This window comes from Parasteatoda tepidariorum, chromosome 9, assembly GCF_982258835.1.
Source record: "Parasteatoda tepidariorum strain Cologne lab strain chromosome 9, Ptep-v5.0, whole genome shotgun sequence".
In the NCBI taxonomy this organism is placed as follows: domain Eukaryota; kingdom Metazoa; phylum Arthropoda; class Arachnida; order Araneae; family Theridiidae; genus Parasteatoda; species Parasteatoda tepidariorum.
This window is the reverse complement of record NC_141763.1, coordinates 30,884,322-30,909,375: the sequence shown is the minus strand read 5'-3', so window position 1 is coordinate 30,909,375 and position 25,054 is coordinate 30,884,322. Positions and strand designations below refer to the sequence as shown.

Below are 25,054 nucleotides of genomic sequence, written 5' to 3'. Positions count from 1 at the left end.
TTTTACATTATCTACTCAAAAAACTCACTGTATGCATTTTTGCCGCAAACGTGGTCTACATCCTCATCCGGAAATCATTCTAAATAGTTGCGTTATACCTGTTGTTGCTGAAACGAAATTCCTGGGAATGATATTTGATTCAAAACTCACATTTAAACCTCACATAAATTACATTAGGAAAAAAACCTCTAATTCATTAAATATTTTAAAAGTTCTTACTAATTGTTCGTGGGGGGCTGACATGGACGCAATGATTAAAATATATCGTGCTGTTATACGTTCAAAACTAGACTATGGCATTCCCGTATATTCATCAGCTCGTTCATCTGTTTTAAAATATCTAGACACAATTCATCATCAAGGTCTTAGAATATCGTTGGGGGCGTTTCGAACTTCGCCAATTGAGAGTCTGTATGCGTTATGTTCCGAGCCATCTCTTTATTTTCGTCGCTCTAAACTGTCCCTAGATTATTATTTCAAAATTAAATCAAATCCACGTCATCCGTTGTATTCAGGTGTCATCAATCCGCAATTTACCACTCATTTCTCTTCACGTCCATCTTACATCCCTTCATTTGGGTTAAGAATCATAAAAATTTTAAATGATTTTAATATTTTCAATTTCGCAGCTTTTACTAATATAGAGGCTATCCCACCTTGGGTTAATCTCTCGATGTGTGTCTTAGATATTTTTAGAAATTTCAAGAAATCTGACACCAACTCTAGTGTTTTTAGCCAAAAATTTTATGAACATCGCAATAATTATAATGATTTTAAACCAATTTTCACTGATGGTTCAAAACATGATAACCATGTTGGTTGTGGTGTGGTTATTGAAACTTTTACTATATCTGAACAATTGCACCAAGGCGCATCAATTTTCACTGCAGAATGCTACGCTATTTTACTCGCTCTAAATTTTATCTCTGACCAAACTTACCGCAAGTGGATAATTTATACTGACTCTCGCAGTTTTACATCAAGTGTTCCTCACACCGGGCGAAACACCATGATATGTAAAATCCAAAGTTGTTTTACAGAATTGTGTGGTGAAGGTTTCCATATCTACTTTTGTTGGATACCATCACATGTTGGCATAAGGGGGAATGACCTTGCTGACATTACGGCTAAAACCACCCAAAATGTAAGCAATAACCTTATAACATCTCTTGATTTCAAACGCATATGTAAATGCACAATACAACTGGCCTGGAAAGAACATTGGTATAAACAAGCTAATAATAAACTGCACGAAATTTATCCTAATCTTGACAACTTTAAAACAATACATATTGATCGCAAAACCCAGGTTATTATCAATAGACTGCGCATTGGACATTCTCGTTTTACTCACATGCATTTACTAAAATCTGAACCTGCACCTAGTTGTTCTCTAGGTCATGTCGACATTACTATTAAACATATTTTAACCGACTGCGAACGATTCAAACATTTGAGGAACAAACTTTTTGGTAGCTTTTATCCTAATATTCAATCTTTACTTGGTGACCCTATACATCACAACCTTTTAAAGTTCATCAAAACTATTGGACTATATTCTCTGCTTTAAATAATAAATCAGTAGTTTGACCTAGAGTCCGACTATTGACCTAGTGCCTGGCGCAGCATAGCCATTTCTGGCTCTTGTGCCAATAAAATCCAACTAACTAACTAACTGAGTCAGTTACAATTAACCTTTAACTCTTTAATAGTAAAGAATCATTTTTAAATGCACAAAAGTTAAATTCGCAGACACCCAACTTGGAATGTAGATAATAGTATCTTTGAAATAATAAACACAATATCATAAAAAAATCAATTAAAAAACCAAACATAAGAAAAGGAATAATTTCAGTTTCAAATTGCAAAAATGAACACCGATTCGTTCAGAACAGCAACCGTTCCTACTATCAAAATGGCAGAAGGCGACACATTTGAGAATCTAGATGCGGGGAGACAGTAAAAACAAAAAAAAGCAGTGGATTTTTTAATATTCGTTTTAAAATTTTACAACCAGTTTTTTAGTTTGGGAGGACGCTAGACAACTTAATATAATGTAAATCTAGTTACTAAAGAAGAAATTGCGTTAAAACATTTTATTAACCCATAGTTCACATAAACTAATATTTCACATGAGTTAAAGTTTTTAAATACAGTACAGTTCAACACGGAAGTGCACTTTACTGGATCGGTTTTACTGACCAGTGATTACTAACCCCTTTTTTAACAATGAAAAAATAATACTGAAATTTATTATTGAAGATGATTATCATCGATTGATAATATTAAATCTTTAAGAACAAATCTCTGGCCACCTTTTTTTTTTTCAAGTAATTTTCTTGCCTTTACCAAATGTTGCAATTATGCCCTTTAGGTACGAAATGTATTAATTTCATACAAGATAATCAATATTGCTTTAGTTCAAATATATCTGTTCTGTTTGGATATAAAACAATGTGAGACTGTTAAAATAAATGGGCCAAATAATATGTTAAAACTTAATTTGTGTTACTTCTTATATTTAATTTAACAAACGTAAATATTTTTTTTATTCAAGAGAAAAATTCAAGAACAATTTAATATAATTGCCAACATTGTTAAAGCCGCTGAAAATCCTTCATTGAGTAATATATACAGAGAAAATAACAAATATCGATTTGATTACATCGTAAATAAATTGTAAAACACTTCATTTTATATTTTCACAGAATAAAATCGCTTTTTTCGGGAATCATCGCGATTTAAAGATAAATTTAAAATAAAGAAAAATTTATATGTTTAAACTTTAATTGTAGTAGTCAAATGTATTTTACTTGACATGAACTAGACTAAGAAAAGTATTCAACCACGGGGAATCGTTATTGATTAAAAAAAAAGCATACAAATCTAGCAGCTACGTGTATTATTTATTTTTAACAACCTTATTATTTAAAAAAAATTAATATGATTTAATGTTTATTTAAGGCTTAACGATAGCTTTGAAAGTCATATTTTTTATTGATATTTCGTAGCTGTCAACTTCTACTGTCTTTGGAATAGATTATAAAAAGTAGTTGTATAGTAAAAATCAAGGTTTTGGTATTGAAAATGTTTTAAAAATTAAGCCATTTAGCCAACACTTAAAAAGGATAACTTAATAGTAGGTAAAATGATTTACATTTTTTAACGATTTGCCTTTTTCAAATTAAAATTTATAACCTAAAACATTAATGCTGTGACCAGAGAAAAGAAAAACTTTCCAACAAACGTACAAATTTACTCCAATAGTAGTTTTATTGCAGAAAAAATTAAAAGAGACAAAGAAAACTTATATATCCTTTTATGAGACACAACAAAGAAAAGACTTGGCGCCGGACTAACTAGGACAAAAAATGGAAAAATAAAGCAGTTTGATGTGTGAAATTGTTTTTGCATTTATTTATTATTTTATTAAATATATTGGAAAAATATGCATGGCTTTAAAAAAGAACAACAGTTCTATTTTCTTTAAAAAAACGTTTGTAATTCTGTATGAATTGATGTTCGATGTTATATATAAAAATAGAAATATATCACACCCCGGCAAGAAAAGTGACACAAGTCAAAAAACGGCATTTGAGAAAATTCAACTTAAACAATATTATAAAACTTATTCTAAAATAGCACAATTTAGAGATAAGACATCCTTTGAGCTTGATGGAGAACTTCATACATATTTTTTATTGACATTACCTCGAAATTGCTGTTTTTTGACTTGTGTCACTTTTCTCGCCGGGGTGTGATATATACTTTTGTGTTCTTCTACATAAAAAATTTATATTTGTTCAAAATAAATCACATGAAGAGTGAATTATTTGAACAAATTATTTAAGGTTTATAATTTTATTACAGCTTTTATTCGCTTATTTTAGTTTCAGTACTTCTCAGAACTAACAAATACTTTTATTATTTATATAATATATGATAGTGATATGGTTAGTAATTAGAGCTTACATTTTAAAGCTGCGTATAAGTATATATAATTACAGTATCCAGCGAAGTAGAACAAATGGAATTCGGGAATTTAATTTCTCCTTCTCAATTATTTATTTGATGTTATATTCTAATTAAGCAATTCAACATGATTATTTTTTATTTTAAAAAGTCGCCAAAATTAACGATAAAGAAGCTATCGTTGCCTTTGTACTATATTAAATCGAGTTTCACTGCGATTATAAAAATACTAGGGGGCCAAGCCCCCTGTTCGCTACCGCTCACCATCTCCGATGATTGCTTCGCAATAATTTTTAATAACAGTTTTTCTACTAAAATTAAAAATATTCACTTAACATCTTTGTACTAAAAGGATTTCTGTTTACTTACGCTCTTGCGCCTCTACTTCCCACTTCCAAATATTACTATCTATTAGTATTATAAACATTTAGATCTCTTGGTGAACAGAAGTGATTTTTTAATTATCATTTTTTAAAAATGACATTTATATTCTTAATACATTATATTGTTCAAACAAATTTGATGAGTTCACAACCATAATTTAAAATTTTCACTAATAATAACAGTACTGAAAAATAACTTTAAATTATGGATACAAAAATATTTAAAGGAAAACAATACCTTTACGACTTTTGTTAATTTTATGCTGATGACAACCTAAACAATATGGAATTGAATGGGGGGGGAAACTGGATCCAACCACGTGATTTTCCAGCCAATAAAAATGCGCCGACAACAATGGAAAACGAGGTCAGACTTCTATGATTTTATGTTATATAGAGATACTGAAAAATACACACTCGTAATAACTCTCTTATAGGTATATTTCCTCAGCACTTGCTCATACAATTGATCTTGAACGATCTTTGGACACATGGGAAGAAAAAAAATCAAAACTGTCAACTGTCAAATATAGAAACTGAGTGATTTTTTTTCCAAGCAAACTGTCCGGCTTCTTTGAAAACATCTTAAAATAGTTGCCAATATAGCATATAAAAAATTCTGCTTTTATCAAATGATATAAACAGTGTCTCATTTCCTTAACCTAATTAATTAATTTTGAAATTTTTTGTGCGACGTATGCGGCCGAGCATTGCGTGGCAAATATACTTGTATGATCACTTTTCATAATAAGTAGCAAGAGACTTTCAGGTGAATTTTATTTTTTAAAAATGCCGATTAAAAATATATTTTATTAAATTGCATTAAAACTGTAGCTTTTAAAGAGAAGCCGATTGCAATATCGATCAGGGCCGCAAAAATATTAAAGTTACGTAATACAACATAAAACTGAGGGGGGGGGAGAATGTTCCTTAGTATTACTTTTATTCAAAGCATTAAAATATTTTTGGGAAATAACAGTTACGATTTTACGCAAGCTTGTGCTAGGAAGAAAAAAATCTAAATCTATTCGATATGTTAATTATTATAAGTAATCACTATGCCCAAGTGCTGCTTTTCAATTTCGAGCTTTCTTACAAAGTTGTTTCTTTTTCTAAATTTTAAACTCTCCCTATTTTATTTTAAAAGTTTGCTCACTTTGATTAGTTTTGCTTGTGGCCTTAGCTTAAAATGAGTAATTAAAATTGCCTCAAGAGGACAATAATGAGCTACGGACTGTGAGTCAAAGTGCTCATTATTTATTCGAAAGATATAAAAGAGATTTAACTTGAATTGGAAATCGGTAAAAATCTTCTTTAAAAAAAATTTCTATCCAATAAATGTTTTATCTTTGTACTTTCAAATTCCTATGCGCTTGTTTTGTTTAAGCAATATTTTCTATTGCTAATTAAAATCACGAATTACGTTAGCTGAAAATTATTATTATCGAAATAATAACTATTAAAAAAAATAAACAAAACACGAAATATGCACAGAAACTTAAAAATTGAGTTGAAAATTTATTTGTAGTATCTCAATACATTTTTATTTCTGGTCAACTGCGTTTGGGTGTTATTATTTTTTCAAAAGAAATAAGTTCAGTTTTGATAATAATTGTATCTAAAGCAATAAGAAATGAAACAATCTAACATCTTTAAGCGAAAAGTGTTAAGTGTTTTCCTTAAAAATGAAAATTACTTTTAAGTATTACGAAATGCTTATATCATTTCTGAAAAACAATTTCTAGGAAAAAAAGACTAAAATATCAGTTTGTAAAATTATTTGAATTAAGCAACTTTATTGTGTGCAAGAAATTTAATTTTGAGAGAATTGGTAGAAATAAGGCCATTGTTTTCTAAAAAAGAAACTGAACATAAGTTGGCAATATCTTCTTTGTCATCACCACTTTCATCAAATTCTTCAGCATTTAATTGAATTAAGCAACTTTATTGTGATGTAAAAAATACACTTTTGAGAGAATTGGAAGAAAAAGAGTCTCTCTTTTCCAAAAAACACTGAAAACTAGTTGGCAATTTACACTAAAATAAGTCTTATTTAATTAAATAACAAAATATTTAATTTTTAGAGTTACTTAGTTTAAAAAGAACACCGTTTTGAACTAAATATTTTTAGTTGAATTGTTAATATGTCGTTGCAGTTAAAATATTATAAAAAGTTGAAAAATTATACTTTGATCAGAAAAAAATAAAAATTTAATAATTATTTTACTATTTTATTTTTAAAAGGATACTGCAACCCTTGTCTTTTAAGCTGGGTAGATCATTTTAAATCTCTCTCTTTAATTTTCACAAATAACGCAATTGCTTAATATCTGGCCAATATATATATATATATATATATATATATATATATATATATATATATATATATATATATATATATATATATATATATATATGTTACCGTTAAAGTATGAAATCCGTTATTTCATAGAATACCTAGTTATTCCATGAAATAACTGATCGTGTCCGTTAAAGTGTAGAACTCTCTTGTATTTCATGGTTTAACTAGTTATTTCATAGAATAACGATCTTCAGCCCGTTAAAGTGTAAAATAATCTATAACTTAATGTTCAAAGAGAAAGAGAAAAATGTTAAGAAATTCAAGCGAAAAAGATGAAATTAATGTCGGATAAATCTCATTCTGAAGCCTCTGTGGGGTTTACCGTCCGTATCCCAGTGCCTGAAGTTGACAGAGGAAAAGTTGATGCCAAATCTATTTTAGCTATCATCATAAAAATAACCGAAGAAGGATTTTTCCAATTGGGCACAAGAAACGGCAGCATAAAACAATTATATTCCCGATCCCAGTTCAGTGTCTGCGAACAAAAATTAATTAAAATCGAAGAACTACCGGATGTAGAAATATCGCTCCGGTCGGTTGCTACAGCTCAAAGTTTAGGTAGGGGAGAGTGGGGTCAATTGTAACAGAGCAAAAATTTCGAGTGTTGGGTTCTAGATTTGGTTCCTAGGTGGCGCACAAGTTGTATTTAATAAATCTACATGAACACCCCTGATGGCAACCATTTTTATGTACTTTTGAAAGAGTTACATCACAAAAGATATTTTCACGCCACGCAAGTACTTTTTTTGGTATTAGAATATTATATTATAACAAAGTAATTTTGTTTAAATAAATAAAAATTAGTAACCGAATATGTAAGTGGACACCTTAATTAACCTTTCAATAAAAAAAAGATTAGTTTTGCTAATTAACTAGCATTGTTTTTTACAAATGAAGCTGAAATGGCGTCTTGGGGACAATTGTAACAATAAGTAAAGGGACGATTGTAACTGCTGAAAATAAATAATCTTATGTTTACAAACCATTACTTAACTCTTTAAGAACCACCAATAGTTTCCTATATCATTTATAATGTGTTGCATGTGCATTATTTTATTTGTCACCTTTCACAGCATAAATTAAAATTTTTAATCCCTTAAAGTTAAACCCTTTAGGTTTCTGCTCATTATTATTTTTACTCCTAAAATATCACTACTATTTTGATCAATCAAAAAATATATCACAACTATGATAATATGTATAATTAACTATGTTTTAGTTGAATTTATGAACTGTTACAATTGACCCCGTAAGTGGGGACAATTGTAACAAGTGTACGACTGTCCAAAATTGTTAATAACTAATATAATAATATTTAAAATCAGGTATTTATTTTTTTTCTAGTAGAGGATAGTCTACTTTACTCGTCTGTCAATTAATACTAATAATATATTGGATTTTTTGTTAGTTAAAAATAGTTAAGTAACAAATGTTACAATTGACCCCATTCTCCCCTACTGGTCAGGGATTTAAAAAATGTTCGTGTAAAACACAGTGTGTCAACAAAAAATGTTTTTGTTTTAGAAAAATTTGTTCTTTGTAATTCCAAGTGTCATTTTAGTAATCCTTGTTGTAACAAATAATTATATGGTTCGTTTCCATAAATACCATTTATACGCTGCATAAATTAGATAAATTGCTTCTTTTTCATTTTAATTGTCTATCATTAGTTTATTTATAGACTACCTAGTTATTTCATTTTAGATAAATTGTTTATTTTACACTTTAACTGTCTCTCATTAGTTAATTTATATAATACCTAGTTATTTCATAGAATAACAAGTTAAAGTGTCAAATTAATAACATATTACACACTTTAACGGACATGATCAGTTATTTCATGGAATAACTAGGTATTCTATGAAATAACTACATTATATACTTTAACGGTAACATACAGGGGCGTACGCAAGGGGGGGTTAAGGGGTTTAACCCCCCCCCCCCCCCTCTTGAGCTCAGACAAAGTGAATTTACAAAATAATACAGACAGAAATAAAAATTTCAGTAGAAATTATGCTGGCTATTATTTTTTAAGACTATATATTTTTATTTGTCTTATGCCTACTTTTTTTCTCACGGTATTTCTCAGAATACTGAAAAAACATTTACTATTATAGGGTTGTACTTTTGAAACCAAATTCACGTGATACTGTTACGGGCGAGCTCCGATCACTGGTTCCTTTCTGTCCTGCCAGTCGCGATAGTTTTCGAGACTGGCTGGCATTCGCGAGGTCAGGAATCCTAGACGTTCTGTCGTCTTTGAGACAATTCGAGAATTTTGTAGATGCGGTAAAAAAAAATTATATGAAAGGGGGAACGGAGTACAGTGGAGTTAGTTAGTCAAACTAAGAGTTATCTCTGCCGCTTGTCTGTCTTTCGGAGCTTGTTTCTAAATCTGTTTTGTTTTGGAGACACTGTGCTCGTTGAAGTTATTCATTCCAGCTCGAAACTTTGAGATCGTAGCTTAGCGGATATTTCTGTGCCAATATATATGTATATATTTTTGCTGTTCTTGGATCTTTAGAATGTCAAAACGCAAGAATTTAACAATTTTTAATTACTTCGGGAAAAATTCACGACCTGAAATTAGTGAGGTGACAGCATCTAGTACCAATGTAAGTTTTTCTGTTGAACAGAAATGTGATACTTCCGTTGAAGAAAACGTTTCTAGCGTAACAGAATCTGATGAATGTGAAAGCGGCCCTCAAAGTGTTACTTCCCACCCATATGACATTGGACTTTTTTCAGAAGATAATACATGCGAGGATAAAAAACGGGATATACTTAAAAATGTTTGGGAACCCAATCCAGCATTTGTTTTTCCTGAAAAAGGAAAAAGAAAATTGAAATTTCAGTACAAATGGCTTTATCGCTGGAAATGGCTTGCATATTCAGAGGTTAAGGGTGGTGCTTTTTGCAAACTTTGTGTACTTTTCGCCCCAAGTGGTGCCGGTTCTGGAAAGCAACCTTTAGGCCAACTGTGCAATGTAAAATTTGACAACTGGAAAAATGCTGTAGAGCGATTTTCTGAACACGAGAAATGTCTTTATCACAAAAAATCGATCGAAACTGCTGGGACATTAAACGATATTTTACTTGGAATGAAACCTGTGGATGAACAAGTTGACAGTGCAGCAAGCAGAAGAAAATTAGAAAATAGAAAAAACATTACTCCAATCATTGAAACCATCCTATTTTGTGGAAATCAAGGTCTCGCTCTAAGAGGACATAAGGATTCGGGAATAATTGCTGAACAACCAGGTGAAGAGAACGACGGAAATTTTCGGGCATTGCTTCGTTCCGGAGTAAGAACGATTCGACTCTTAAGAACATTTTGAGTCAAGCAGAAAAAATGCTCAGTATACCAGCCCTCGATTTCATAACGAAGTTATTGAGGTTTGCACTATTTTAATCCTGCAAAAACTAGTCAGCAAGATTAATGATGCAACTTGTTTTTCCATTCTTGCAGATGAAGCAACTGATATTGCAGGTATAGAGCAATTATCGTTATGCGTTCGATGTGTCGATAAAGAAAATTTTAACATCAACGAACAGTTTTTGCAATTCATTCCGGTGCATGACTTAACCGGAAAAGCAATAACAACAACAATATTAGACCAATTACAGTCTATGAAAGTTGATATAAAAAAGTGGTGCTGCATCAATGAGTGGGAAAATTAATGGTGTACAAGCCCACGTAAGAAGTATTGTCCCATCAGCACTCTATGTACATTGCTCTGCTCATAGCCTCAATTTGGCATGCGAAATAACTGGCATTAGAAATTGCTTAGGGACAATTAAAACATTAGACAACTTTTTAAATACTCCAAAAAGACAGTATGTCCTATCTTCAGCAATAGAGGAGATGGAAACCAGCTCTAAGAGGGAGAAAATTAAACAGCTATGTGCAACCCGTTGGATGGAAAGATACGACTCAGTAACCGCTGTGGTGGAACTTTCCGAGTCTATCGCCGAAACACTACAAAAAATATCAGAATGGAAGGATAAGGAAACAGCTACCCAGGCTAATTCTTTACTGTGCACAGTATCTAATTGCCAGTTCGTAATATCTCTTTTGTGCATTTACAAAGTTTTCACCATAACAATCCATCTCTGTAGATACCTACAAAAAACAAGCATAGATTTGATAGAGGCAGTGAGTCTTGCAGAAGATGTCATTAAAGATCTAAAATTAATGCGTGAAAATGCCACTGAAACATTCTCTGAAATATTCAGCTCTTCTTCTCTTATGCTAACAAGCATTGGATCTTCCACTTCCATGCAAATCCCTAGAATAACGGGAAGACAGAGAAATCGCGATAGTTTTCCCTCATCGACACCGGAAACATATTTCAGAGTTAGTATTTTTATTCCATTTATAGAAAATTTTATAACACAATTAGACTTAAGATTTGTATCGCATCGTGATATTTTGAAAGGATTTCAGTGTCTTCTACCTGCTGATCCTTTCATTTGCCAACCTTCAAATATAAAGGCTTTTGAAGCATTAGTGGAATTTTACGCTCAAGATTTGGATACCTGTAAAGAAAGCCTTAAGTCTGAACTAAAACTCTGGTATAAAAGATTAAAAAGGATTAGTGAAGACGGAGGTAGTGTTCCAAAAACTGCGGCGGATGCTCTTGGAATGTGCAATAAAGATATAACACCAAACATTTTCAAACTCCTAGAAATATTGGTCGTTCTACCTGTTTCAACAAGTGCAAACGAAAGATCCCTTTCTACTTTACGCCGTTTGAAGACTTATTTACGCAACTCAACGGGAAATAATAGAATGAATGGATTGGCGCTCTTAAGCATTCATAGAAAATTTACCCCAGCTGTAGAAGACATTTTAAACGAACTTGCAAAAAAAACCTCGTCGTTTGGATATTACTGTATAAATCAAGAAATTTTTAGCGTGTTTGTATACTGGTTTAATTCCCTATTTGTAGGTAAGTTATTTTTTGGTTAAATTCATTGATTTTCTATGGAATATTCACATTTATACGATTATTATTATTGTTACAGTATGAGTAGTTTTTTCTGGCTTGATTTATTTCTACTTCTTAATAAAAATAAAATATTTTACCTCTTATTATAAAAAAATTATATTCTTAAACTTAAAAAATAAAAACAAAATTTAACTAAACAATGTTGTCTAAATAAAAAGTCAAAATTGTCTAGCTGTCTAAATTAGGGAAATAATAGTGCTTTATTACATACTCGAATTTCTTTTAGTAATTTTTGAAAATTATGACCCCCCCCCCTTGAAAAAATTCTGCGTACGCCACTGGTAACATATATATATATATATATGTTACAAATATAATTGTGAAAACACGCATATCTTATTTCGTTACTAGATACTTAGAAAAATTTCAAAAATAAACTATATAGTTACGAGCCATATTTTTTCTTAAGATTCACTCATATCTAATATGCTTAGGCGATACACAATTCGACAGATAAAAACATTATACACCAGAAAATAACAAAAAAAAAGAAATTAATTTGTGTTAATTTTTCATTTTAATTTAAGTAAATCTGCATATGTTCGTTCAATTTTAAAACACTGTTAATCAAGAGGAAAATCAAGAACTAAATGCTATCGACAACATTGTTAAAACAGCTGGAAGTTTTAAAATCGTTCCTCACGTAATGTAAAGCGAGAGAAACATTTCGAAGAAAATTCTTTGAAAAATATTTAAAATATTAAATGGAAATCACATCTTTTTTAAATAATAATGACTAGAAGATATAGTTAACAGTGTGTCTGTCTCCTCTTTAAGAACGGATTAAGTACCAGTCATGAAAGTCACGACAAAAGTCGTGACTTTCATATTTACATATGGTCACCGTACCACTATTTAAATCATTCCATACTATTAGTACGGATATAAATTAAAGTTTCGATTGCTAAATAGGCATCAAGAAATTATTTCAAGATGAATTTCAATTTCTTCAAAATTGTTTTCACCACTGGAATTTTTCTTCTGTTTTAACTTTCTGGTAAGTAAAAATTATTATTAATCCTCTCTATTGGGCATTTTAAAAAACGAATTGTGGTGAATTGATTGACTAAACTTATATATAGAGGTTTCTGTTTACTTAGAAAAATTTTTTACTTTGGATTTAAGAAAAATATCCCGAACAAAAGTTATAAAAATTATAAATAAATTAATTCAGACAAAAAGACCTAAGCAATTTTTTTAGTGTCTTCATTTAAATTTTTTTCTATCATACATCTTCATTTTGATTCTATATTAAATTGTTGCCATCTTTGTTTTGTTGAAAATGACAAAATAATGCGCAAAGTATTTATCGAGAAATTCAAAAATAAAAATGGCAAAAACGGATATTGTTTGTTCCATTAGTGTTGGGTATTGTATAGGTTATCTATAGAATGACAAAGTATGAAGAAAAAAATCTGTTACGGCTATTACATAAATGCCAACTGAACTCCTCAAAAATACAAATATAATTCTGAGTGCCGTTAAAAAAAATAATTCAAAATACGTAAAGAAAAGTGAAAGTTGAACGAAACAAAATTTATGATTTTCATAAAAATAATAAATTTAAATTAACCTTCTGTCATATAAAATAGTAGGCTTAAGTGACATTTTAAATTACACTTGATTACATTCGAAACGAACCTGAGATGTATTTCATAATTGCCGGTTTCTCATCAGGAATAAGATAGAATGCCTAGGAAATGTGTGAAATATGAATCAATTTATACAGCGATGGCTAGATTTAGGTATTCTATAGAATAGTGGATTTCAAACTTTGCCAGTAATATGTATATCTACTACATGAAATGTCAAAAAATATATTTTATTATCTTATCCTGAAACTTAACTTTTTTTTAAATATTTACAATATTTTTTTTCGATTTTGAAAAAGGTTAAAGAGATTATGTTAATTGTAAAAAATAAGTTACAATTTGTAATATTGTGTTCAACTGTAGAAGATATGCTTAAGCTTTAACTTTGACTACATTTTCTATGAAATTTTGAATTAAATATTAATTATAAAGACTTCAAAATAAAATTTTGGTTTGAATCGATTAAAAACGTAAAAGAGGATGGCAGGGACTTAATTGGCAAACACTAAGGCACCAAAGATTTGTACAAGGCAAAACTAAATGAATGCAGAATGTAAGAGGACTGGCTCAGGACAATGGTGCCTGGAAAAGAGATTAGAGGCCTTATGTGCCAGGGGATAAGTAGATCTGGCAGAACGGAAGCTCAAGCTTTGATAATATTTTCTATAAAGTTTTGAATTAAACAACTCGAAGGCTAAAATTATTTCATACTATAGCATAATTTTTGGTCCTTAAATGATTATTATCATATTTTTTCGTTTATTCTGTTTAAAAGCCGAAGAAGTTGGCACATCTTCTCTGGTATTTTTCTTCAGAATTCATATCATTAGTGTCGTATTATTAGTAGTTTTAGTTATTCATATTATTAGTAGTTTTCTTGACAATTTTAAAGTGTCGACACAACCCAGCACGAAAATCATAACAGTATTTTTTTTCAGGAGTAAACGGAGGAGAATTCGGATACACATAGCAATACACATTAATAAATTTATCAATTTCTTAAAATATTCCAAAAAAATTACTTTTGGTAGGAGATTTTATTGGTGATTGTACAGAAACGGATTTAGATTTCGAGTGATCTATACTTTGAAATCGAGATAATTGTCAAGTCTATTATTTGTTTATATCATTTATGTTGTTTTGGTCAAAGTTTATTACACATGAGATGAGCTAGACTCAAGATTCAATAATTGAAAAAAGTACCTTTCTATCAATCATTCGTAATAATGAATTATCCACAAAAAAGCGTAAAAATATAGCAGCTTCGAAAATTAATAAGTAAATCAAGAAGATTTTATTAAAATGTTTGTTAATATTTTTTTAAAAGATGTTGAATCACTTTTAAAGCCCAAAGATTGCTTGTCATTCATTGATTGATATGTCAAAGACGCCATCTTGTATGGTCTTTGCGAAAGATTTTACTAAGTGGAAAAATAATAGTATTTAAAGTAATCAAAATGTTTTAAACATAGAACTACTGTGCCCATACTAAAAAGCATAATTACCTCATATACGATTCTGATTCAAATTATTACTACATTATTTTTAAATATTATATAATATGTTAGGTGTATACCTTTTCTTCGTACTGGATGAAAGAAAAAATATCAACTAATCAGTACTGAACAACACTACAAAATTGTCGACAAAACTTCTAGACAAATACCAACACAAACAATAAAGTTAAAAGGATTCCAATGTTTTTTATTCATTTAGAATTATTCGTTGCCCATTTTGGTTAATTTAACGAGTAACGTTATTAGATAAAACGAAACACATTTTTAGTTGTTCATGTTTCAGTTTAGTTTTCAAAATAAAGACTAACTGTATTCAGGATCTCCTGGCATAATGTTGTTGCTCAAGGCAACTCATGATATTTAAAATTTTTCGCACTCAAGTTACTTTCTCTTGTACTTGGAAATTTATAGCCATGGATATTTTAATTTTCCAGAAAAAAAATAATTGAAATGAATTCCTTACCACATTCTGTTGTTTTTTGCCTTAAGTTACTAGCTTTTAACCTAAGAACTAGAGGATCGGGCAATGTCCGCACTGCACTGAAAACGTTATGGGCGGACGTGGTCCGATCATGATCTGGAAAGCAAATAGGTAGCGGTCAAAAATGTCAATTTTTCTTTGAAAAAAATGCAATGGTGAATTACTTTAATGATACAATTTGAACAATTTTGTCGAAAAAATTTCCAGTTGCCTTAACGTTAATCATCGATTTAACTGTTGGATTATTTGAAGTTCATTTTTTTTTTAACATTTTTGAGGGGAGAACATTTGGTTGGCATACAGAATGCCATGCTCTGTTGGAAATTTTTAAATTACTGTTTAACCTTTACTTAGTAGCAGAGAATTAAATGTGATTTATTTCAACAGAATTTACTCAGATTCTGAGCTGTAAAATTTGATTAGCAATTCAGAGTCATTATTTTCATATCTTCCTAATGAAATTAACTTTGCTTAGATTTTTAAGTTAATACATTTTTAGATCAATACTTTACGTAACGTAAAAATATTATCTGAAAATAATTGTTTACATCAATGATTTTTTTTGCAGGCTAGGAAGAATATTTTGTTGGATAAGTGTCTAATCATGACCTTCAAGTAAATAGTTTGATTAAATCAAGTAACTAATATTGTATTTATGATATTAAACAAATGATTTTGCGTACTTTATAAGTCAAAAAAATTCTTTTTTTGTGTAACCAAAACAGGTAACCATTTTAATAACTCTGATTAAAAAAGGGAATTATTCGTTCTTGCATTATCTTTGTTTTATAATCGTTGCTTAGAAATGTAAGACCAGTGTATAAAGAATACTTCAAAGCAAGCATTAATTATTTTTTCTATTTCTGAAACTTTAAAATGAAACTTCTAATACTATGACCGTATAAACGCATGAATAACCGTTGCTGACATCAGAGTTTTAGTTTCTCAATGCGTACATTTAAGTTTTCTCTTATTCAAACGAAACAGTTACAATTTATCTTTCACTTTTTAATAGTGAAGAATCATAATTATTTTTAAATGTACAATAGTTAAGTTCACTGACACCTAACTTTGAATGGAGATAATAGTATATTTGCAATAATAAACACAATATCTTAAAAAATCAATTAAAAATATCAAACATAAGAAATGGAATAACTTCAGTTTTAAATTGCAAAAAACACCTATTCGTTCAGAACAGCAATCTCCACTCTTATCAAAATGGCAGTAGACGACAAATTAACGAATTTACACGCGGGGAGACAGTATGACATTCAACTTTGAAACTAGCACAGACTGGTGGTCAATTATTTTCCCTAATTTAGACAAGAACCTACGCAGAAGTGAAAAGCAGTTTCCAATGTTAAATTAAAGAGAACAGAAGAGAAAATCTTATTCAAATTTAGCTTTGCAGACTAAGCAGTGAAGAGTAAAAATACAATCTCTGTAGTGCAATATAATTAAGTAGACCAGCGTCCTACTAAAACAAAAGCCGGTAGTAAAATCTCTAAACGCATGTTTGAAAACTCACTCTTAAACCTTTCCAATTTAATATTCCTAAAAAATAATAACTCAGAGATTTTCTTATAAAATTATTTTTAAAAGAAAAGAAAAACAGTGAAGTTTTTAATATTCGTTTAGATATTTTACTACCAGATTTTTAGTTTTGGGAGGACGCTGGCCAGCCTAATATACTATATATTCAGTTACAAATGAAGAAATTTTGCCAAAACATTTTATGTAACTCATTGTTCATATAAACTAATATTACACATGAGTTAAATTTTATAAATATGGTACAGTTCAACACTTTGAAGAGCGCTTAACTAGTTCGACTTTTCTAACCAGTGGTTACCTACCAGTTTTGTTAACAGTGAATGAAAATGCTCTAATTTATTAGTAATGACATTTATTATCATTGATTAATAATAATATGAAATCTTTTAGAACAAAACTCTGGCCACTTTTTGAAAGTAGTGTTCTTTTCTTTACCGAATGTTGCAATTATGCCCTTTCCGTACGAAATGAATTAATTTAATAAAAGATATCCAATCAAACATATCTGTTCGGCTTTGACATCAAACACCATATGACTCATAAAATAAATATATTTCATGTTCCATATAACCCTCAATTTAATTAAGTAAACGTATATGTATTTTTATTCTAGAGAAAATTCAACAATTTTATATAATTGTCGACTTTGTTAAAACCGCCGAAAATCCTTCTTCTCAAAGCAAATATTTATTTAAAAATGGCATCGTTTTTACTGATTTCTTTATTACAATAGGGTAGCAATAAAGCTTACTAACCACGTTATTTTCTTTAAAACAAGCTTTTAATTTTCAATGAATTTATACAATATGAATTATAGTTAACATTAATTATTATGTTTTTCTATATACTTTAAATTAATTTATTCCAAGCCAATAAAATTCTCATGAGAAGCAAAATGTTAGAATCTTATATTTTTAAACTTTTAATTGGAAACGAAATATTTAAATTTTAAAACGTGTCTACGTTTAAATAGTACCCACGTTTCGAATCAATTAAACATTTTCATTTATATTTGAACAATCATAATTATTTATTTTTTTATTTTAAATACGATTTAATTAAAATTCAAAAGCGTTCCTGACGCGTACATATATTTTAATTATATTTCTAAAGAAATGTATTTTTAAAAATTTAAACGTACGTAGAAATATATTATGCGCACTGTCCATATTTACCCACCTACGTACTGAAAAGTTTCTTTAGCTGACCCTTATTGAAAATTTACTCGAGTCAGTCAAGAATGTTAACCATTTAACGGGCCACTTATTTCTAGTAAAGGTAAATTAAAGTATTTTTGGAATTGAAATTGTTTTAAGAACAGTAATTGATATATAAAAAAAAACTCATTTAGTTTATAAAAAGGCCATTTTTTTGGTGGTAAATATATTTAACATGACCTATTAGGAACTTATTGACTTTTATTTTTCTTTATTTATAAAATAAATTCCTTAAATGGTACAAACTTCAAAAGGAATTTATGTATTTTATAACTTTTATACGTTTTTTAAAAGTGACAAATGGTTACCAATTTTACTCAAACTCACTTCAAGAAAGCTGAAGTTATTGAAAAATGGAAACCTAAATTAAAAGTGGTAAAACGTGGTGGTAAATATACTTACCACGGCCTTCAAAAGGGTTTAACTAGACTAATATTATGTTTTATTCCGCATTTATTATTTAATTTTTGCTGGACTGGGTTTGATATTTTTTACAATCATGTTAGGATTCCAACCAATGATTTGTGGATCCTACCATTACTTCCTTAACGCTGTGTATTCCTTTTTCAAACGGATTTGCTAACCATGTCTTTCGGACCTTAAGCCCCATATGCACTCCCATACTTAAAAACTAAAGAAATCTTTTAGTTCACAATTCATAACGTGCTGTACGTTTTTAAATTATTTTTTGTACACAGGGAATCCTACAATAATGCCCACCAACATCGTCTTAAATGAACACACATTTAGCGCGGCAAAGATTCTATGTGCAGTGTGCTGCCTCAAATCATTAAAAGTTTTGAGACAACATTTAATCTTTCTCATATATTTCGTAAATACTTAGCGACAGTGCTTATATTAATTTTTATTAGTTTATTAAGTCATTCGAAAACCCGAGAATACCAGTAATTCAACAGTAGTTTGTAGTTCATTTCCGATGGCATATTTCTCTTTTTCAATCTAAAAAACATATAGAACTAAGTAAAAAGAATGTAGTCGCATTTTTTTTTTTTTGAAGATTGTAATTAAGATCAGCTTTCTAGATTTAAATTCAAACAAGATAATGTTGATGTTTTCCTCTGACAACAAAGCGCATAAATTTTCATCGCCATTACCAAAAGCGAAATTTGTTTTCTTGTTTTAGTCATTTTTCTGAATTTACATTATAGCTTTACATGTCAAGCTAATGGTAATTTTATTTGTTATATTTCGAATAATTGTTACAGTTATTTCAAGCCATAACATGCCATGCTCCTACTCTGTTTTCTCACAAAAAAAAACTCTTTTAAGTTTTTAATTATAGATAATCCTTCGAAAAATTAATTAAAAGAAATTACAGACATACAATGAGGTTATTAAGCTAAACTAGGTTTTTGAAAAAATTCTTTTTTTAAGTTTTTTTTCTTTAACCAATGATAATACATACATAGATATACATACTAATACATCGCTGGTTCAAAACTAAAACGACACTTCTGCATTCACTTCTCATTTAAATAACATGACAAGTGAATGCAGAGTGAACCAGCGATATATATATATATATATATATATATATATATATATATATATATATATATATATATTATGTTTGTAGATTATTAATTCTATCAGTATAAAAAAGTATTTCATGAAATGAAATTTATACACTTGATAAAAAGCTGTATTTCCTATAGATGCATATATATATTGTATGCTTAGACATTAAATAAACATAATTCCACAGATAAAAAAAATAATACACCAGAAAATTACAAAATTTTTTTTATTTTGTGTCAATTTTTCATTTTAATAAGCAAACCTGCATATTTTCGTTAAATTTTAGAACTCTGTTAATCAAGAGGAAAATCAAAAGCAACTTATATGCTATCAATCAACATTGTTATAACAGCCAGAAATTTTAAAATCGTTCATCACGTATATGTATAACGAGAGAAAGATTTTATCGACAGTTTCCTTTGTGTGATATTTTAATATTGAAATGAAAAGAAAATCACCTTATTTGAAAATGATCATGACTCGAAGATATAGTTAATGATGTTGTTTAAGATTTTAAGTCATTAACCTATGTATATTTGACAGAAGCGCCACCTTTAAGTTTCTTTAGATTTATTTGTTTTAAAATTTCACTTTAGGTTGCGTGGCAACCTGAGATAGTTTTTGTTGTTGTTCTTTTTTTGTTGTAATTTAGAATTATAATTTCTAGAATCCGTTTTTGATGCTAAATTATTAGTTATTAAAAGATTAAAGTTTTATATTTCTTGTCATTCATCTATAGAACTTGTAGTTCATTTGATTGATTTTATTTAAAAGGCGTCCGCATTATTTATTTTAACTTATTAACGACATTTTGTAGCGTCCGCGACAGGACGGTTGATACGCTACTTCTGATTTAAAAAATGTTTTTAGCATCAAAAGGATTTAAAAAGGAAGATCTTATTATTGTTGCCCAAGACATTGGCGAAGTATTACCTCCAAAAGCTACTGTATCGGATCTGAAAACAATCATTTTGAAAAGTAAAGAATATTTAGCTGATCCAGATTTTGTAACAAGTGTATTGGTAGCTACTGTCAATGATCGACGACAAAAGGAGAAATATGAAGAAAAATTGAGACAAAGAGAATATGAAGAGAGACAAAGAGAATATGAAGAGAGAGAAAATATAAGAAAACATGAACTGGAGTTGGCGAGACTTAAATCTACATCGCAAAGAACCAGTGAGTCTCCGCCAAATATTATTAGAACCAGTGCCAGAAAGCAGTTTAATTTGCCAAAATTAGAACTTAGACAATTTAGTGGAGATTTAAGAGATTGGCTACCATTTTGAGGACAATTTGAACAAATTAATAGCTATACAGATATTGTCCCTGAAAACAAATTTCAATACCTGATTCAAGCTACAACTGTTGGATCTAGAGCTAGAGAAGTTGTAGAAAGCTTTCCTCCAACAGCTGCAAACTATACCAAAGCAGTAGATAGCCTCAAAGCCCGATTTGGCAAGGATGACCTTTTGGTCGAAGTTTATGTTAGGGAATTGTTGAAGCTCATAGTTTCCGTTCAAAAGCATGAAAAGATATCATGACGTCCCTTTATGACAAACTAGAGTCATATCTTAGAGATTTAGAAACGTTAGGTGAAACGATCGAGAAATGCGCTTCAATACTATTCCCTGTGGTAGAATCTTGTTTCCAAGAAGAGTTTCTGAAAGCCTGAAACCGAAGTTCTTCGCGCGTTGCTTCAGTTGACGCCAAAGAGCGATTAACAAACATCATGGCTTTTCTGAAAGCAGAAACGGAAGGTGAAGAAAGAATTAATTTGGCCATGTCAGATTTTGGCTTGAGATCTTATGAAAAACGCCAACCCTTTAAAAAGAAAGCAAGAGATTTGCCAACAAAAAGATTTCCAACAGCAGCAAATCTATTGACTACAGATGTAAAAGATTTGAAGAAAGGGTGTGTGTTTTGTTCTGGGAAACATAAAAGTTCAGATTGCTTTTCCGCTCGAAATATGACTTTAGCTGAAAGAGAGAACATAGTAAGAGAAAGTCAATGTTGTTTTGCCTGTTTAATGGAAGGACATCCAGTTCGTAGGTGCAAAGCTTTTATAAAATGTGTCATATGCGGTGAAAGACATGTGGTACTAATGTGTGAATCTTTAGCTGCAAAAAATCGTGAACCCGATAAATCTGGGCAGAAAAGTGAAAGTTCTGAAATAAACAAGTTCAACATCACGTACGGTCCGAAAGTGTTCCTTCAAACTATGAAACTAAAGCTGATATCTGATAGAAAAGAAATTGTGGTGAGAGCAGTTTTAGATTCTGGATCACAAAGAACATATATTTTAAAAAATTTGACTGAAAAGATGGAATATGTGCCCTTGAGAAAAAAAACTCTCATACACTCTTTGTTTGGTGGTCATAATAAGATAAATTTGAACACACGTGTTATAGAATTAGATTAAGGAATCCAGAGAATAACTTGACTTGTAACATGGAAGCTTTAGATCAAGCATCTATTTGTGATACTATAACACCTGTTAGTTTTGGACCCTGGTTAAAATGAAGAAATGTATATAAAGTTGTCAGACGTCGGATATGAGTCACAACCAGTTCAAATTCTGCTTGGAGCTGACGTAATAGGAAAACTCATGACTGGAAAAAGAAGTGTTTTGGCCAGTGGATTAGTAGCAATGGAGACACTACTGGGATGGACTTTAACAGGGAAAGCACCTGAATATGATTTAACGTCAAGCAACGCAATGTTGGTTACTTCCCTTTTAGTAAAAGAAATGGATATTTCTGAGCTGTGGAGATTAGATTCTTTAGGAATAAAAGATCCTTCAGAACAAAAATCTAGAGAGGAACTGCAAGAAGCCTCAATGGAACATTTCTTAAATACAGTGAAAGTTGAAGGAGATGCCCGTTTTATAGTTAGTCTGCCATGGCTTGATGGGCATTTGCCTTTGCCAGATAATTATGATTTGGCGTTAAAGAGATTGCAAATGACAACACGCAAGTTGAAAACCGACAAATTGTATGATGCCTATGAAGAAGTGTTCAAGGACTGGGAGAAAGAGGAAATAATTGAAGAGGTTCCAAAAGAAGACATGGGGAATACCTTGTCACTACTAACCTCATCGACCTGTGATAAAGGAGAGCAGCACAACTAAAATCAGGCCCGTGTTCAGTGCTTCTTCTAAGAGAAAAGGAGTTCCTAGTTTAAATGATTGTGTAGAAAAAGGGTTAAATTTGATAGAAGTAATTCCCTCAATGATAAATAAATTTCAAAGATATTAATTTGGTGTAACAGCTGATATACGTAAGGTTTTTTTTTGCAAATAAGTCTTTATGAAAATGATAGAAATTTCTTGCGATTCTTATGGTATGGAGAAGATGGACAGCTGAAACATTTTCGTCATCGAAGAGTTGTGTTTGGCGTTTCTTGTAGTCCGTTTTTGCTAGGAGCCACTATTCAATACCATTTGAATAATAAACTAGAATAAGCAATGGGAGGGAATGAAAAATACCCCAAAGAGATTATACAGGAACTAATATGCAGTTTTTATGTAGATAATTGCCTCACAAGCGTGAAAACTGAATCAGAGCTGAAACAATTCATAGAAGTTGCTACTAATATTATGGCTGAAAGACAATTTGATTTACGAGGGTGGGAGTCTACTAACCCATCAGAACCTAATTCTAGTGAGACCAATATTCTGGGAATGAAGTGGAATAGACAAAGTGATACTCTGTTAATTACAGAGTAAAGCAAGAATCGCACCTAGCGGAAAAAAGGAAACAACGATTGCTCGACTTGAACTTCTTGATGCCACAATTGCAGCTCGTCTATCTATTGTAATAGTAAAACAGTTTCAGACGCACAAAGTTCATTTCTGGACAGACTCAACAACTGTATTAACTTGGCTTAAAAGAGAAGACACATGGGGTGTATTTGTGGAAAATTGAGTTCAAGAAATCAGGAAATTGACTCCAGTAAAAGCATGGAGGCATTTGCCCGGATCTATGAATCCCGCAGACTTACCAAGTAGAGGTTGCTCTGCTAAACAACTTGGCAATTCGAAATGGTGGGAGGGCCCCAGCTGGCTATATCTTTTCCACATGGAATGGCCTGAAGCAGCTGACGAAATTTCCATTAATGAAGAGGAAGTAAATTTGGAAAAAAGAAAACAAGTAGTTATCTCCATGGTAAATATTGAAGTTACGGAAATATGCTGTAATTACTTTTCAACATATAGCAGAAATGTAAGAGTAGTCGCTTGGATCCTACGTTTGTCCACAACGTTTCACATCAGGATAAGTTAAAGGGAAATTTAATCTGTGAGGAGTTAACAAAGGCAGAAAGTGTGATTTTTAAGTCAATGCAAACAACGCATTTCCAAGATGATAAATTTCTAGCCAAAATACAAGCTTTTCGAGATAAAAGTGATATTCTGAGAGTAAAGACCAAACTGGTACATAGTGATGAGAATGAGAATTTCAGATGTCCAATCCTTTTACCTGCTAACAGTGTTGTGTTAGAATTAATCCGTGAAGAGCATATAAAAGCGATGCATGCAGGTCGTTCCATCTTACTCTCAAGACTCAGAGAGCACTTCGCAGCAAACATTAATTTTTTTCTCTCTCTCTGAAACTTAAAAATGAAACTGCTGAAACTATTACCGTATAATCTAATGAATAACCGTTGCTAACATCAGATTGTTAGTCTCGCAATGCCTACACTTAAGTTTTCTCGTATTCAAACGAATCAGTTACAATTAACCTTTAACTCTTTAATAGTAAAGAATCATAATTATTTTTAAATGTACGAAAGTTGAGTTCGCTGACACCCAACTTTTAATGTAGATAATAGTATCTTTGCAATAATAAACACAATATCATGAAAAGTCAATTTAAGAAATTAAAAAGGAATAACTTCAGTTTCGAATTGCAAAAATGAACACCAATTCGTTCAGAACAGCAATCGTCCCTCTTATCAAAATGGCAGTAAGCGACAAACTAACGAATCTACACGCGGGGAGACAGTATGTCCTTCGACCTTGAAACTAGCTGACGAATGGTTAATTCTTTTCCCTTAATTAGCCAAGAACCTTCGCAGAAGTGTAAAGCAGTTTCCGATGTTAAATTAAAGACAACAGAAGAGAAAATACGATTCGAATTTAGCTTTGCATACAGGCAAAGCAATGAAGAATTTAAAATACAATCTGTATAGTGCAATATAATTAAGTATACCAGCGTCCTATTAAAACAAAAAAAGGCGGTAGTAAAGTCTCTAAACGAATATCTGAAAACTCACTGTTTAATCTTTTCAATTTACCGATTAATATTACGGAAACAAAATTTCGCAGAGATTTTCCAACAGAAATATTAAAAAAAACAGTGGATTTTTAAATATTTGTTTTGAAATTTTACTACTAGTTTTTTTAGTTTTGGGAGGACGCTGT

General features: G+C 30.6%; 1 protein-coding gene across 1 annotated transcript; it reads left to right on the top strand.

The window, feature by feature from the left end:
* Positions 1–22,159: 22,159 nt before the first annotated feature.
* Positions 22,160–22,762, top strand: LOC139426876 (uncharacterized). Its single transcript, XM_071186996.1, has one exon. The coding sequence runs from the start codon at positions 22,160–22,162 to the stop codon at positions 22,760–22,762; it is 603 nt and encodes a 200-aa protein (XP_071043097.1).
* Positions 22,763–25,054: the final 2,292 nt, after the last annotated feature.

Bases quoted from the DNA above. Each gene is read 5' to 3' on its own strand.
- LOC139426876 (XM_071186996.1), top strand. From the start codon at position 22,160: ATGTATATAAAGTTGTCAGACGTCGGATATGAGTCACAACCAGTTCAA.